The following is a 13,245-nucleotide window of genomic DNA, read 5'->3' as shown; positions in this document are numbered from 1 at the left end:
ATGAAACCGATTAAAGACTGATTGATTACTACTCTGGTATCTATTCAAAAGGTGAGAAATCTGTGGCTAGAACTCTTTATCAGAAGGGCAAGTTAAATACTTTGGTAATGCTCTTTCTGATCGAGACTCCTGTTATCCGCGGATTCTTCACCAATCCTCCCCCTTCTGTAAATTGGGCGCCACCCATTAATAAGATCCCAAGTCTAGGAATCGGTATGCTGGTTAAAGCCAATTTCCTGTTGGGGCTCTCCATCTGGGTATGCGGACAGTCTCTAAAGCAACTGATGCAAGCACGTGGGCATGCCGACTATATAGGCCCCCCACATCATCTCCTGACCAAAACAATATCAATGCGTAGTCACATGGTGCCACATACCCGCACGCCGAGGTACTGCTGTAAGGTTTCAAGGCCTGGGGAAGTTCAAAAGGTGATGAATCTGCGGTTCGATACTCTTATCTGAAAGAGCATTACCAAAGGTAAGTAACTTATTCTTCAAGATGGAATTGTAGAATTATCAGCCAAGTTCAAAATAAACAGAAGAGAAGTAAGTAGAGAAGTTTAATGCAGAAAAGCAAGATTTCTTATAAAAATATATGCGCATGCAAGTCAATTAGAGAAGGAACTTCGTAAGCAGAAGCGTAAGTAATGGAATGACTGACATGCCAAAGAGTCACAAACTGATGGCAAAGGAGAGTGAACTAGCTTTTCTGCTTATTCAAATCTTGACGATGATTTACTGACCATTGTATCTGGACAAACGCCCAGACAAGAGTATATTTTAGACCCATTCCACTGGGAGACCTTGTAAAATTCCAAGAATATTGAGGAGACTTAGCTGAATGATGTGCCCTTATTTTTACTTCGGTTTATCTGGAGATAGATTTCATTAGTGTGGTGCAGTATTTTGTTATTGTTGTATTTTTGTGTTTTTTTACTGTGCTTTGCAATTTAACTGCAGTGTAATCTAATAAGGGGGTATTGTACCTTTGATAGCCAGTTGTCTGGGCAATGTCAGAGGTGTAAAGAGAAAAGTAATAAATGGGCAAGTACACAAACCTGCTTCAGATGTGATGAGAGTAACTGACAGTAATTCCAACATGACTATTGTGTGTGTGTTGTTTTAATACAGGATTCCCCAGCCCCGTCAGTGGAACCTGGAATCCCCATCTCAGACAGGAAAACAACAGCTACGATTATCTTCTCGGAGGAAGTCTGCCTTGAAACCAGCCAACTAATAGCATTCATTTGTTTCAATTTGTACATACTTTTATCCTGTCCTTGTATTACACTTTTGTCATTTCTGAAATTTCAAAATTATGCCTCACGTTTGTACAGAATTTTATGATCATGTAATTAGCCTTCCCTCTATAGGAAAGTGCCAGGTGGTTTTATTGTATTAGTGTCAGCACAATAAAGTCATCATTCAACTGTTCACTTAAGCAGTTAACCATCTGAAACATTTCAATCCTTACTAATAACAAGCAAACACTTCAGGAGAGTTTGTCTATTTGGCATGAAGTTGTGGATTTGCATGGTGTGCAAATTATGTAACCACTTAATGGGTAATGCTTTACTGAGCTGAGTGCAGGGCAAGCCCTTGTTTGAGTCAGTAAATGATTGAGGTCTGACCTGCCCTGTGGTTTAATTTGTGTTATAAAGGCGCCGTACAGCACCTTACAAAACTCCTTAATAAATATGCCCTCCTGTTGTGCAGTATGTAATTTGTTTCATATGGCTCAGTGTTAGACTTGGGGGTCTCTAGTTGGCACAGGTATGCACTTGTGACAAATAGGGACCCTCTCCTCTAGTCAGGGTAAGGGGGTACACTCCTAAAATAACCCCTGCTCACCCCCTTGGTAGCTTGGCACGAGCAGACAGGCTTATCTCAGAGGCAGTGTGTAAAGCATTTGTGAACACATACAGTAATCAAGTGACAACACTACAAATGGACACCACACAGGTTTTATATCAAAAATAAGTATTCTTTATATAGATTTACCACAAGACCATTAAACGACAAAAACACACAATACTGTTACTTTTAAATGGTAGGATTTTGTTTAGTTCTCTTAAGTTCTTAAATGCGACACTTTAAGTCAATGTACCTTTTAGATGCGACACGCAGGGCAACAAAAGTGTTGCAACGATGGTGATGCGATGAAGTTTTTGGTGCAAAGAAATAAAGACGTGAAGATCTTCCAGATGCGTTGCGCTTCTCCGATGTTGAGAGAAGACTCGACGCATCAGCTGCAGCAGTGACACCCTTTACGCGATGCGACGACAGCGGCCTTGGCAGCAACACTCTTCTCCGACGTTGAGAGATGCTTCCGCTCGATGCGATGCTGCAGCGGCGACACCCCTCTACGCGATGCGACAACAGCAGCTCCAACGGCGGCACGCTTCTCCGTGGATGCAAGGCGCTTTACTTGATGCGGTGCAATGCGACGGCTGCGATGGCGACGTGCTTCTTCCTCGATGCGAGACTTTTCTCTTGATGCGGTGCAATGCGTCGGCTGCGATGGCGACACGCTTCTTCGGCGTTGCGAGACACTTCCTGGATGATGCGAGATGCTTACACTCGATGCGATGCTGCAGCGGCAACACACTTTACGAGATGCGACGACAACAGCTCCGATGGCGGCACGCTTCTCCTTCTTGAGTCGCGCTTCCAGCTCCTTGACGCACGCAGTCCCTCAGAAGGCCCAACAACAGCAGCAGGCACTTCCAAAGAACTCTGGGAAGCTGGGGGGTGAAGTCTGTTGTTCCTGAGACTTCAGCAGGAGGCAAGCTCTTTTCCAAGCCCTTGGAGATCCTTCACAAGTTGAGCAAAAGTACACACAAAGTTCCTTTCTCCTCTCTTTGGCAGTAAGGCAACCACTGCAGGCCAATCCCCCAGTTTCAGGGATAGTTTCCTCCTCAGATTCTTCTGGTTCCTCCCTCAGCAGAGGTTCTTCTTGTTTTCCCAAAGTGATCTAAATTCTTGGGATCAGGGTCCCAATATTTATACCCAGAAATCCTTTGTCTTCTGAAGGCAGAGGGGCCTTTGCCCAGTCCAAACCAGTTCCTGAGCACTCTGTTTACCAGACTTCTCCTTTCCTTTCACAGTGCAGGGCAGAAACATTAGACGCCCCACAGGAGGTGGAGCCAGCATTGTGGAAGGCAAGTACAGCCCTGGAGCACTTTGTTGACAGGATTCCTTCTCTTCATTCACTGTGCAGGGCAGAGACATCAACCGCTCCCCAGGGGGTGGAGCCAGCATTGTGGAAGGCAGGCACAGCCCTATTCAGGTCCCAGGTGCACCTCCTCCCACCCATCTAGATGCAGATCTCTCTATTCACCACTGGGACACCTCACCCTGTCTCCTGGAATTCCCCAGCCCTGTCACTTAAACTCCAGACAAAGGAATACACACAGCCTAGCAGAGGCAGGTTTGAATGGTTAGACAAGAAAATGCCTACTTTAAAAGTGGCATTTTCAAACACAGAATGTTATAACCAACTTTACTAAAAGATGTATTTTATCATCCTGAGTTCAGGCATACTAAATTCGAATTTCTACCATGTTCCCCGAGTCAGTTAGGATTATAAAATGTTATAACCAAACTGCCCAATCTGGCCTATGGAGAACATGTAGCCTTGCAATAGTGAGAAACGAAAATGGCTGTAATTCACTATTAGAACATGCCACACACACCAGGGCATGTCCTACCTTATCCTTACAATGCACCCTGCCCTTGGGCCTACCATAGGGGTGTCTGATATGAAGAAAAGGGAAGGTTTAGGGACTGGTAAGTGGGTGCACTTGCCCAGTCAGCATGACAGTACCAGACTGCACGCAGGCTCTGCAATGGCAGACCTTAGACACATGTTTACAGGCTGCTTCTGTGGGTGGCACAACCAGTGCTGCAGGCCCACCAGCAGCAATTGGATTTACAAGCCCTGGGCACTCCTGGTGCACTGTACTAGGGTCTGACAGGTAAACCAAACTAACCAATCGTGGAATCACAAATCATACATTAATTTACATAGGGGAGAGCATATGCACTTTAACACTGATCAGCAGTAGTAAAGTGCCCAGAGTCATAAAACAGCCAACAACAGGTCAGAAAAAATATAGGAGGAAGGCAAAAAAAAAAGTTCAGGGATGGCCCTGCAAAAAGGGCCAAGTCCAACACTCAGCATTGTGCTATTGTACATTGAACCTTAATGTTTCGGGGTTTTTTCTTTTTTCTTCAAGTGAAGCCTATCTGATAGAGAATAATAGCCGCAGATTCCTTATCGTAGAATTATCCCCAGGCGTGAGACTGGTCCCGGAAAATGTTCTTGTCCGAGCATCTCTGCGTGCTGGGGGGGCGGCACCACGTTACTCCACCCTGCCATCGTCCGTGGGCGTGACGTCAGCGAGGTCACATAAGCCCCACCCCGGCACGCTGACTTCAGTTTCCTTCTTTTCCACGTGCCACGCGGATCCAGATCGTGTCCGTGGCCTGTTTTCAGGCCTTCTTTTCACGCTTTGCATTTTCTTTTGGGAACAGTGTGTGAATGCCTTCGAGCTTCAAGACGTGCTCGTCTTGCGCGCGCCAGATGTCTGCGACGGACCCTCAGCCTATTTGTATGGGGTGTTTGGGTGAGCACCATGACTCCACGGACTGCGAGGCTTGTCAGCAGATGAAGTCGAAGTCCCGGCGGGAGCGCCGGATGAAACTCCTCTCGGCCCACATGTCCAGGTTGGCGTCATCACCACGTCCGTCCCTCGCGGAAGGGTTCAAGAACCGCCGCTCCCGTCTCCAACATCGTCCCGCTCCGAGGCCGCAAGTGCGTCGCTCGCCTGTTGGTAAGTGTCACAGCCTGTCCCAGAGGCCCGGTCCTCGCCCTGTGGGGGGGCGCGGGTTCTCCAAGGGTCGTGCGGCCTCGCGCGTCACCACCCTACCCACCGTTTCCCGGCGTAGGGGCGACCAGAGCCCAAATGGAGGCCTATGCTATGGCCCTGCAGGCCTCCTTGCCATGTGCGGGGCCTTCTGCGGCGTCGTCGCCGGCGGCTCCGGCGCCGACAGGTTCGGCTTCAGGTCTTGAAGATGTGGTGTCATCGGGGTGCGGCCCTACGGGGTTCCCCCCTTCGGACCACGGCACCTCTGCCTCGCGCAAACCCCGTGGGGGTCCCTGTGGTGTCGCGGGAGGTTGCCGGGACTCGTGGCTCGTCCTCGAGTCCCCCTCGGTCCTCTGGGCAGGCGGCAGCCTTGTCCCAGACCGAGCTGACGCCACTCAGGCGCCAGCGGCTGCTGGCCCTGGCAGCACCACAGGGGCTGTCTAGGGGCTGGGGTGCGTCCCCGGATCCCCCTAGTTTATCCATGCAGGCGGCTGCCTCGTTGGAGGTCGATTCGGCGCCTTTTCGGTGCCATTCTTTAGCCGCCCCGTTCTCCTGCTGTGCAGGTCGTGGCAGAGGTCGTCTCGGCGTCCCCTCCGGCGCCAGTCGACGTTGCGCTGGCGCCAGTGGCGGACTCCACGGCGTCATGCCGGCGTCGGGTCGTTGATTAGTCTTCGGAGGCCCCCTCTTCACCAGAGGTTCGGTAACTTTGTCTCTTCTTCCCCAGAGACGGGACACCGTGTCGTGGCTTTTTCCCCGGCGTCTTCCAAGGAGGGCTCTTCACCGTCCCCGCACCCACAGTCTTCCCCAGAGGCGCCTCAGGTTCCCCACTTGTCGGTCAACCTTCCCCTATTCTGAGCTTGGCGTTTTCTTCCTCCTGTTGGGCTGGGGGCCGGCCGGCTTAGCTTACAGCTGTCGCCCACGGAGGAATTGCTCTCCCCACCGCGTTGCCCCACGGAGGCGAGTGCTGCCTTCGCCTGGGCTGTCTCCACGGCCGCGGGGATTTTGCGCATGGGCGACCCGCCTGCCCATTTCCCCGCGGATCATTTGCTTGAGGTTCTCCATCAGGGCTCTGGTGGACGGGAGCTGCTTCTTCCCTTCGAAGCTTCGCTCCATAATTCTCTCTTGGGGGCCCGGGGGGCATCCTGCCACGGGGGACCCGGTGCCCCAGCCACTTGTGCACCACCACCGTTCTGCTCCGCATGATCCTGTCTGCCTTTCCTTCCACCCTTAACCAGGGGCCCTCTTCTGCAGACTGCCTTTCCCTCCTTGCCATCGGTGTTATCTCCGCCGTCACAGGAGGCCCGTGGTTAGATTCATGGGGGCGTTACATCTCCGCCTCCTCCAGTGCTGTCTTGCGGGCGCTCAACACGCTTTGTGCGTTGGCCAGAGCCACTTCCAGCTTGTGGGATTCTGCAGAGTCCCGTCTGTCTTGCGCTTCTCAGGAGGGTGCCTGCGCTAATCTGCGGCACCATGTGTTGGGTGGCCGGGAGCCGGCTGCGTTTATTCTTCATTCGGCTCTGGATGTCTCTGATGCGCTTGGTTGCACTATGGCTTCTTTGGTAGCCCTCCGTCGCCATGCTTGGCTGAGGGATCGTGTTTTCCCAGAGAATGTTAGGGAGCGTCTGGTTGACCTCCCTTTCGATGGCGCTCTTTTGTTTCACACCCCTGCGGTTTCTGCCATTCAGCGGTTCCTTGCGGGGCTTCCTCCTACTCCTCCTCCACCCCCCCTCAGTGAACCTGGATGTCGGTGCTCTGCTGTGTTCTGGGAAGTGTTCTCCCATTTTTTTCTGGGGTCTAGTATTCGGTAGCCCCGATTGTGTGTTCTGTGTGGTTGGTGTGCCTTCGGGGTCCTTCGGTTGGCCTTCGGTGCTGTTGGCTGCTGATTCAGCCCCCTTTTTTGACTTGTTGTTTTGGCTGTTGGTAAGCCAGTGTAGGTCCTGGGATTGGACGTTTTGTGCCTTCTTTATTGGCTGCTTGGCAAGCCGTCTGCGGTTTACCCGCAGGCCTTTCTGTTTGTCCTCTGCTGCGGAATGTTTTCCTAAGAGGTGTTCTTTTGTTTTCTTGGGATGTAACATACCCTATGTGGGGTACTTGTAGCTATTATATAGCTTTGTCATGTGCTGGGGAGGTGTGGTCACCTTTTCCGGGTTCCTTGCTCTCTTTGGCCTCACGGTATATCACTGGTGCGGTCCCTTTGCCAATTGTCTTGGCGCAGCTTGCGTTGCGCCCAGGTCTGTCCTTCTCCAGGTTCGCTACGTCGCTCGACCAGTCTGACCTGCTGGCTGCGGCGTGGTGTTGGGGCGATTCTGCCCTTCTGTCCGGCGTTTCGGCCTGGTCCTCTGTCTGGTGTTCCAGAGGGACTGGCTTTCCTTGGCTTTCTGTGCTCTGGTTGACGGCCTGGGCCCGTCCTCTGTGTCTTTCTATCTCTGTCTCTCTTTCTCTTCTGCCTGGTCCCACTTCTTTCGTGGGTCAGTGTGTGTTCGGGACCGGCCCCTCATTTAAGGTGTGTCCTGGCCCTCCCTGGCCTCTGCCTTCAGCTTGCGCCTCGCGTGTTCTGGGGGCCCTGCTCCATGGTGTTGCTGGCTGCGCAGGCCTGCGCATGCCTGCTTGTTCTGGTCCACCGTCGTTGCCTTTGATGTGTTCCCTTGTGCCCCTGCCTCTGGTTCTGCTGGGGCTTTGTGCATCTGTGCTTTCCTTCTTACGCCTGCGCTATTGGGGGTGGGGCTGTTCCTGCCTTGTCCGCTGCTTGCGGCCAAGGTGTGTTCAGCTGTTTCCTATCACTGTGCTTCTTACGGCGGGCCCTGCCTCCGGTTTTACCTCTTCTCCCTGGAGTTCGAGGTGGTTCTTTTGTTCCTTGAGGCCCTTCAGGCGCTGTCTGCCCCTGCGGGGTGTTGGGCGGTTCTCCCTTGGTTGGGCTTGGGATCTCCTGGCCTTCCCTTCTTGTTCCTGTGACGTGTTCCCTGCTGGGGCCCTGTGTCTCTCCCGCTGGGGAGGCTCTCTCGCAGGCCCTCCTCCCTTCTGGGTATGGCTCGGGTATCTATTCTACGTTAAGGAATCTGCGGCTAGTAGTCTCTATCAGATGTACAAGTTACTTACCTTCGGTAACGATGTATCTGTTGGAGACCATTCTAGCCGCAGATTCCTTCACGACCTGCCCTTCCTCCCCGTTCTGCGAGGACCCTCAGCTTGGTTTTCTGCACTTGCCTCCCCCTGGGTGGCTTGTCTTCTGTGGGTGTCCTCTTCGCTTTCTCCGGTCAGGCTGTCCGGTTCTGCTTGAATTGTTCCATTTCCCTTTTTTCTTTTGAGACCGGAACGGTTGGTTTCTGCGTGCCTTTGCTTCCCTCCACCTGGTTCCTCTCCAGTGTAGGGGCCTCCTTTTGCTCTTTCTTCCCTCTGTTTGTTTGGAGTTTCTGTTCCCCTTGCGGTCTTCTGCGTTGGGGATTCTTTGCCTGTCCTTTCGCCTCCTGCCCTTTTCAGGGGATATGGCCCTCCTTGACTGTGTAGTCTGGGGGTGGATTGCTGTTGCTCCTCTTTTCTGGGCTTGTGGCCCTTCACCGTGTGGTTTGTGGTTGCAGTCTCTCTCTGTTCCGGCGCTTTCACATACTTGTGCCTCCAGGATGGCGGTCACCTTGGCTTGCTCCGTTGTTCCTCGGAGTGGTGCTCTGCTCTTTCCCTGCTATGGTTTCGCTGCTATGGCCTTCGGGTACCTTGGTGCCAGCTGGTGATGTTCCTCACCCTTTGTTTCTCTCGGTTTTGTTTTTCTGTTTTTTTCGCACACTGTTCCCATGCTCTCCTCAGTTTTGTTGTGATGGCTCCGCATAGTGGCGCGGAAAAGTTCTTCGAAGCAAACTGACGTCAGTGCGCCGGGGTGGGGCTTATGTGACCTCGCTGACGTCACGCCCGCGGAAGATGGCGGGGCGGAGTTGCATGGTGCAGCCCCCTGGCACACAGAGATGCTGGGACAAGAACATTTTCCGGGTCCAGTCTCACGCCTGGGGATAATCCTACGTTAAGCAATCTGCGGCTAGAATAGTCTCTACTAGATACATCGTTACCAGAGGTAAGTAACTTGTACTCCAAGCTGCCACCATTCTTCTGCTCGAACCAGTATTCTCCCGGACGCGCACTACTAACCGGGGGTGGGGGGTGCGAGCTGCAGGGGGCCCCCTCAGCACATTAGGCCTGGGAGCTCCAGATTAAATCCGGAGAGGGGGGCCCCCTATGTACCTTGCAGGAAGGGGGGGGCTTTCAACACTCGTTACGCCACTTCACTGGGTGTATTCTTCCTTAATTTGTCATACTCCAATAATAATGGGGGGGTGAGGTTATGGGACGTGACCTTGTGTGGCCATCTTGTGTATCTCAACATAATCTTGCAGCGTTATTGGTGCTAGTACGAACATCAATGTTCGATCATGCATTGTAGCTAATATTCTTGATTCATTTTCTTTGAAACTAAAAGGCGCATATATTTTATCTTTTTCCTTGCATTTAAAGTACTTTTGATATTTTAACATTGAATTATTTTCCTTTTTTTCACAAATCTCTGCAGCATTATAGGAAGCTGGCTCTGTGTATATACTATACCAAAGTATGGTATAGTGTGCACAGAGTTCAGGGGATCCCCAGAGGTATAGCAGAGGCTAAATTAGATCATCACTAAGAGCTCTCTTTGTGGTAGGGTGGTCAAGCAGTTAAGCTTATCAGAAGGTTGTGTTAAGCCTTTCTTGTATTCACTCAGTCAAGACTAATTAGGTAAGTATAAAAAAGGTATACTTATTTTTTATTTATACAACCAAGCAGGACTTGGCACAGGTTAGTAAAATATACTTTCAAATGCAAAATGTTACAAAGAAATGCAGTTGTGTACGAAATTGCAATTGTTACAGGTTTTTATTGGATTTTAAAGCAACTTAAAATGCATAGAAATGACTTTGGAATACTTTTAGTTTACTTTTGGATTACATAGACTACTCAGGTGATATGCCTATATATCACACCGTGGATCCTACAATACAAAGGTAAGTAATACACTTTTTGTTTTAAAGCACAGCAACTTTGCTTTCATACAAAACACCAGTTCAACACAAATGTTTAGGAACAAAAACTCATGACATTGGTTCGATTGGAAAAAGGCAGTTATCGGTTTGCAGGTAAGTAAACCACCTGAAAGAATAGTTATTGGGGGTTAGAACCAGGGTTCCCAGTTAGGCACTCAAATTTCATCACTAGCGGTACTGGGGCGGCTGCGTGCAGAGTGCAGGGGCACAATGTTAGCCAATAGGGCTAGAGGGCCATCAGTTGGGGTCTTCTTACAAGCATGCAACTCTTATCTGGGAGCCAAGCACCTAGGGTTAAGTTCAGGGCAAAGGGGGTCCCAGGTTGGCACGACCACCATCGGCACAAGGGCGGCTGGGCGCAGAGTCTTACTTTGTAGTTTCTTTGGAACAAAGATGCTGTTCGCAGGAGATCCAGTCTTTGTGGAAGGCAGTCAGTTCTCCTGGAGGTCGCTGGCTGCTGGACAAGTCAACATTTGGTGCAGGATCCCTGGAAATTACAGATGGGCCGGTAGGGCTCAGGCCAAGTCACTTCTTCTCTACAGTCGCCTCTGCTGTGACTTCTTCCGTCCTCCTTCATAGGCTGCAGGGATCTAGGGAGTTGAGGTTCAGAGTCAGCCTGAATACTAAATGTAGGGTTGTTACAGCGGTGTGCAGGTTGGGACCAATAGGTCTCTACCTTTGAGTACAGCCCCTATTATGCCACCCTCCATTGGCAGGGGGGGCATGAGCCTCTCTATAATTGGCTGGGCCCCCTCATCTTCAAGATGGAGGGAACTGAGATGTGTGCTTCACCTTCCCTCCCCACCTGAGTGGTGGGTTGGCAAAGGTGGGCACACCTCTTCTCCTAACTTGGTTTTCGCGCAGATTCTCCCGTCCAAAGTGGGTGTCAGAACTGGTGGAAGCCAGTTGCTGGGAGCAACAAAAGGAAGGAACAGCTTACAAAGTTGGCAGGGCTTTGAAGCGTCCCAGTCATTGACCCAGCCCATCCTTTGGGAGGAGGTATGACACCTCTGCCCAGAATGGGCTTTGTTTCTGGACCCAGAAAGCGGAGGCCCTCGATCCCAGGATCCATAAACCTGCATGGTGGTGGCAAATGGCGGGCAGCTATTCAGGAACCACACCAGGCCTGGTATTTTTTCAGGGGACATCTCTAAGATGCCCTCTGAGTGCCTTTCACATTAAATCCCACACTGGCATCAGTGTGGGTTTAATGTGCTGAGAAGTTTGCGACCAAGCTTCCCAGGTTTCGGTAAAGCCATTATGGAACTGTGAAGTTTGTAATGACCAACTTCCAGACCATATACTCTTTATGGCTTTATTGCACTTAGAATGTCTATGAATTTGCTTAGACGCTGTAGCAGTACAGTGCTCATGCCACTGTACTCTTCCCTGACCACAGTGCCCTTGGTACCCATAGTACCTTTTACAAGGGGCTTACTTGTGGCTAGAAATGTGCAAATTGTGGGCACAAAGGTACAGTTTTGGGAAAGAACACTCTGGAACCTGGCTGGCAGGGACCCAGGGCACATCAAGTCAAACGTGCATCTAGTATCAGGCAAGAAATGGGGGTTACTGCAACAGAAACCCACTTTCCTACAAGCATTGTTCCTTTACTTTTCTAATTGTATGCTAAAGTGTGGACAGTGAACTAATCTACTTCCTCCACTGGTGAAGTGTGAAAATTGGACAATTCCACTAAGATATTGCCATGAAAAAGACAGTTTTCTTTCAGCGCCTCCCCAAGTCTTTTGGCCATCTTTATCTGAACCTCCTTTGTGGGTGGAAGGATTTTTTTTGAAATTGTATTGCTACTATTGATGTTCAGCAAAGCATGTAATTGGATCAACAGCAAAACATAAAATCTGATAGAGACATCTAGCCGCAGATTCCTTAACTTAGAATATCTCCAGGCGTCAGACTGGATCCGGAAAATTCTTTGCAGCAGCACCTCTGCGCGCCGGGGGACGGCGCCACACGAACCTGCCCTGACGTCATCCACGTACGTGACGTCAGCAAGGTCATATAAGTCCCTCCCGGCGCACTGACTACAGGTTCCTTCTTTTCCGCGTGCTGCACGGATCCGGAGTAAGCAGTTCCTCTGGCCTGTTCTCAGGCCCCTTTTGACGCTTTGCGTCTGGTACAGTGTGCGATGCCTTCGGGCTTTAAAACCTGTACTTCCTGTTCACAGCAAATGTCCGTGACAGACCCTCATCTTATTTGTATGTGGTGTTTAGGCGAACACCACGACTCGGCGGATTGAGACGCCTGCCAACAGACTCCTCATTGCCGGCACGCCCCTCTCGGCGTTGGTCGCCCTCTGGGGCCCGGGGACGCCGTTCACCCTTCCTTGGTAAGTCACGGCGCATGTCGCCGAGGTCTGCGACCTCCCTTCCGTCTGTTGGAGGGGGCGCTAGTTCCCAGAGTCCTCCGGACGTGCGCACCTGGTAGTCGTCCATCCCCTATCTGCCCTATTAGGGTGCGGTGGCGACTCGGACGCAAATGGAGGCCTATGCCGTGGCTCTGCAGGCCTCCCTTGGGTCCGCTCCTCTCCCTGGGGCATCCTCGGTGCCTCCGCTTCTTACAGGGTCCCCGACGGACTCGCCGGTGGATTCATCCCTGGCACCAATTCAGGCCTTGCATCCCAGGGACCTAGGAGCTATGGTGTCGTCTGAGTGCAGCCCGGCTGGGTCCCCTTCTGCAACCCATAGCACCCCTGCCGCGCGGCATAGTCACGTGGGGCTCCTTGTGGCATCGGAGGTGGTTGCTGGTGCTCAAAGCCTTGCTTCGAGCACACCTCGGACTTCTGGACAGGCGGCTGCCTGCCCGGAGCCGAGGTCGGCGCCGCTCCGGTTTCCGGCAACTTGTCGTCAGGGTGCGGCCTAGATGGGTCCCCTCTACGACCCATTGCATCCCTGCCACGCCGCATAGTTCCATGAGGCTCCCTGTGGTGTTGCAGGTGGTTGCTGGTGCTCCAAGCCTTGCTTTGAGCATGCCTCGGCCTTCCGGACAGGCTGCCGCCAGCCCGGAGCCGAGGTCGGCTCCGTTACGGCGCAGAAAACTCGCCTCCCCGGCTCCAACTCCACTTCTTACTTCAGAGTCGGAGCCCGCCTTGGTTGATGCTGAGTCGGCGCTGGTGCAGCTCCGGAGGCTTGCCTCCCTGGCTCTGGCGACATCCCCTTCTTCGGAAGCGGAACTTGTCATGGTGGATGTGGACTCTGCTGGATGGAGCAGAGTCGGCGCCAGACGAAGCTGGGTCGGAGCCGACCAACGTCATATCAGCGCCATGTCGGCACTGGGTTGTTGACTCTTCTCCGGAGG

At 51.9% G+C, this 13,245-nt stretch overlaps 1 protein-coding gene across 1 annotated transcript in view; it reads left to right on the top strand.

The window, feature by feature from the left end:
- Positions 1-1,433, top strand: part of NCAPD3 (non-SMC condensin II complex subunit D3) — a 1,141,478-nt gene extending 1,140,045 nt beyond the window's left edge. Inside the window, exon 38 of the mRNA XM_085646993.1 lies at positions 1,131-1,433. Coding sequence (XP_085503119.1) covers positions 1,131-1,236 — 106 coding nt within the window. The 3' untranslated portion in view covers positions 1,237-1,433. The remainder of the gene's footprint in view (positions 1-1,130) is intronic.
- The last annotated feature ends 11,812 nt before the right edge of the window (positions 1,434-13,245 follow it).

This window comes from Triturus cristatus, chromosome 3_2, assembly GCF_964204655.1.
Source record: "Triturus cristatus chromosome 3_2, aTriCri1.1, whole genome shotgun sequence".
Taxonomy (NCBI): domain Eukaryota; kingdom Metazoa; phylum Chordata; class Amphibia; order Caudata; family Salamandridae; genus Triturus; species Triturus cristatus.
The sequence above is the reverse complement of the archived record's forward strand: the minus strand, read 5'-3'. Positions and strand labels throughout refer to the sequence as shown.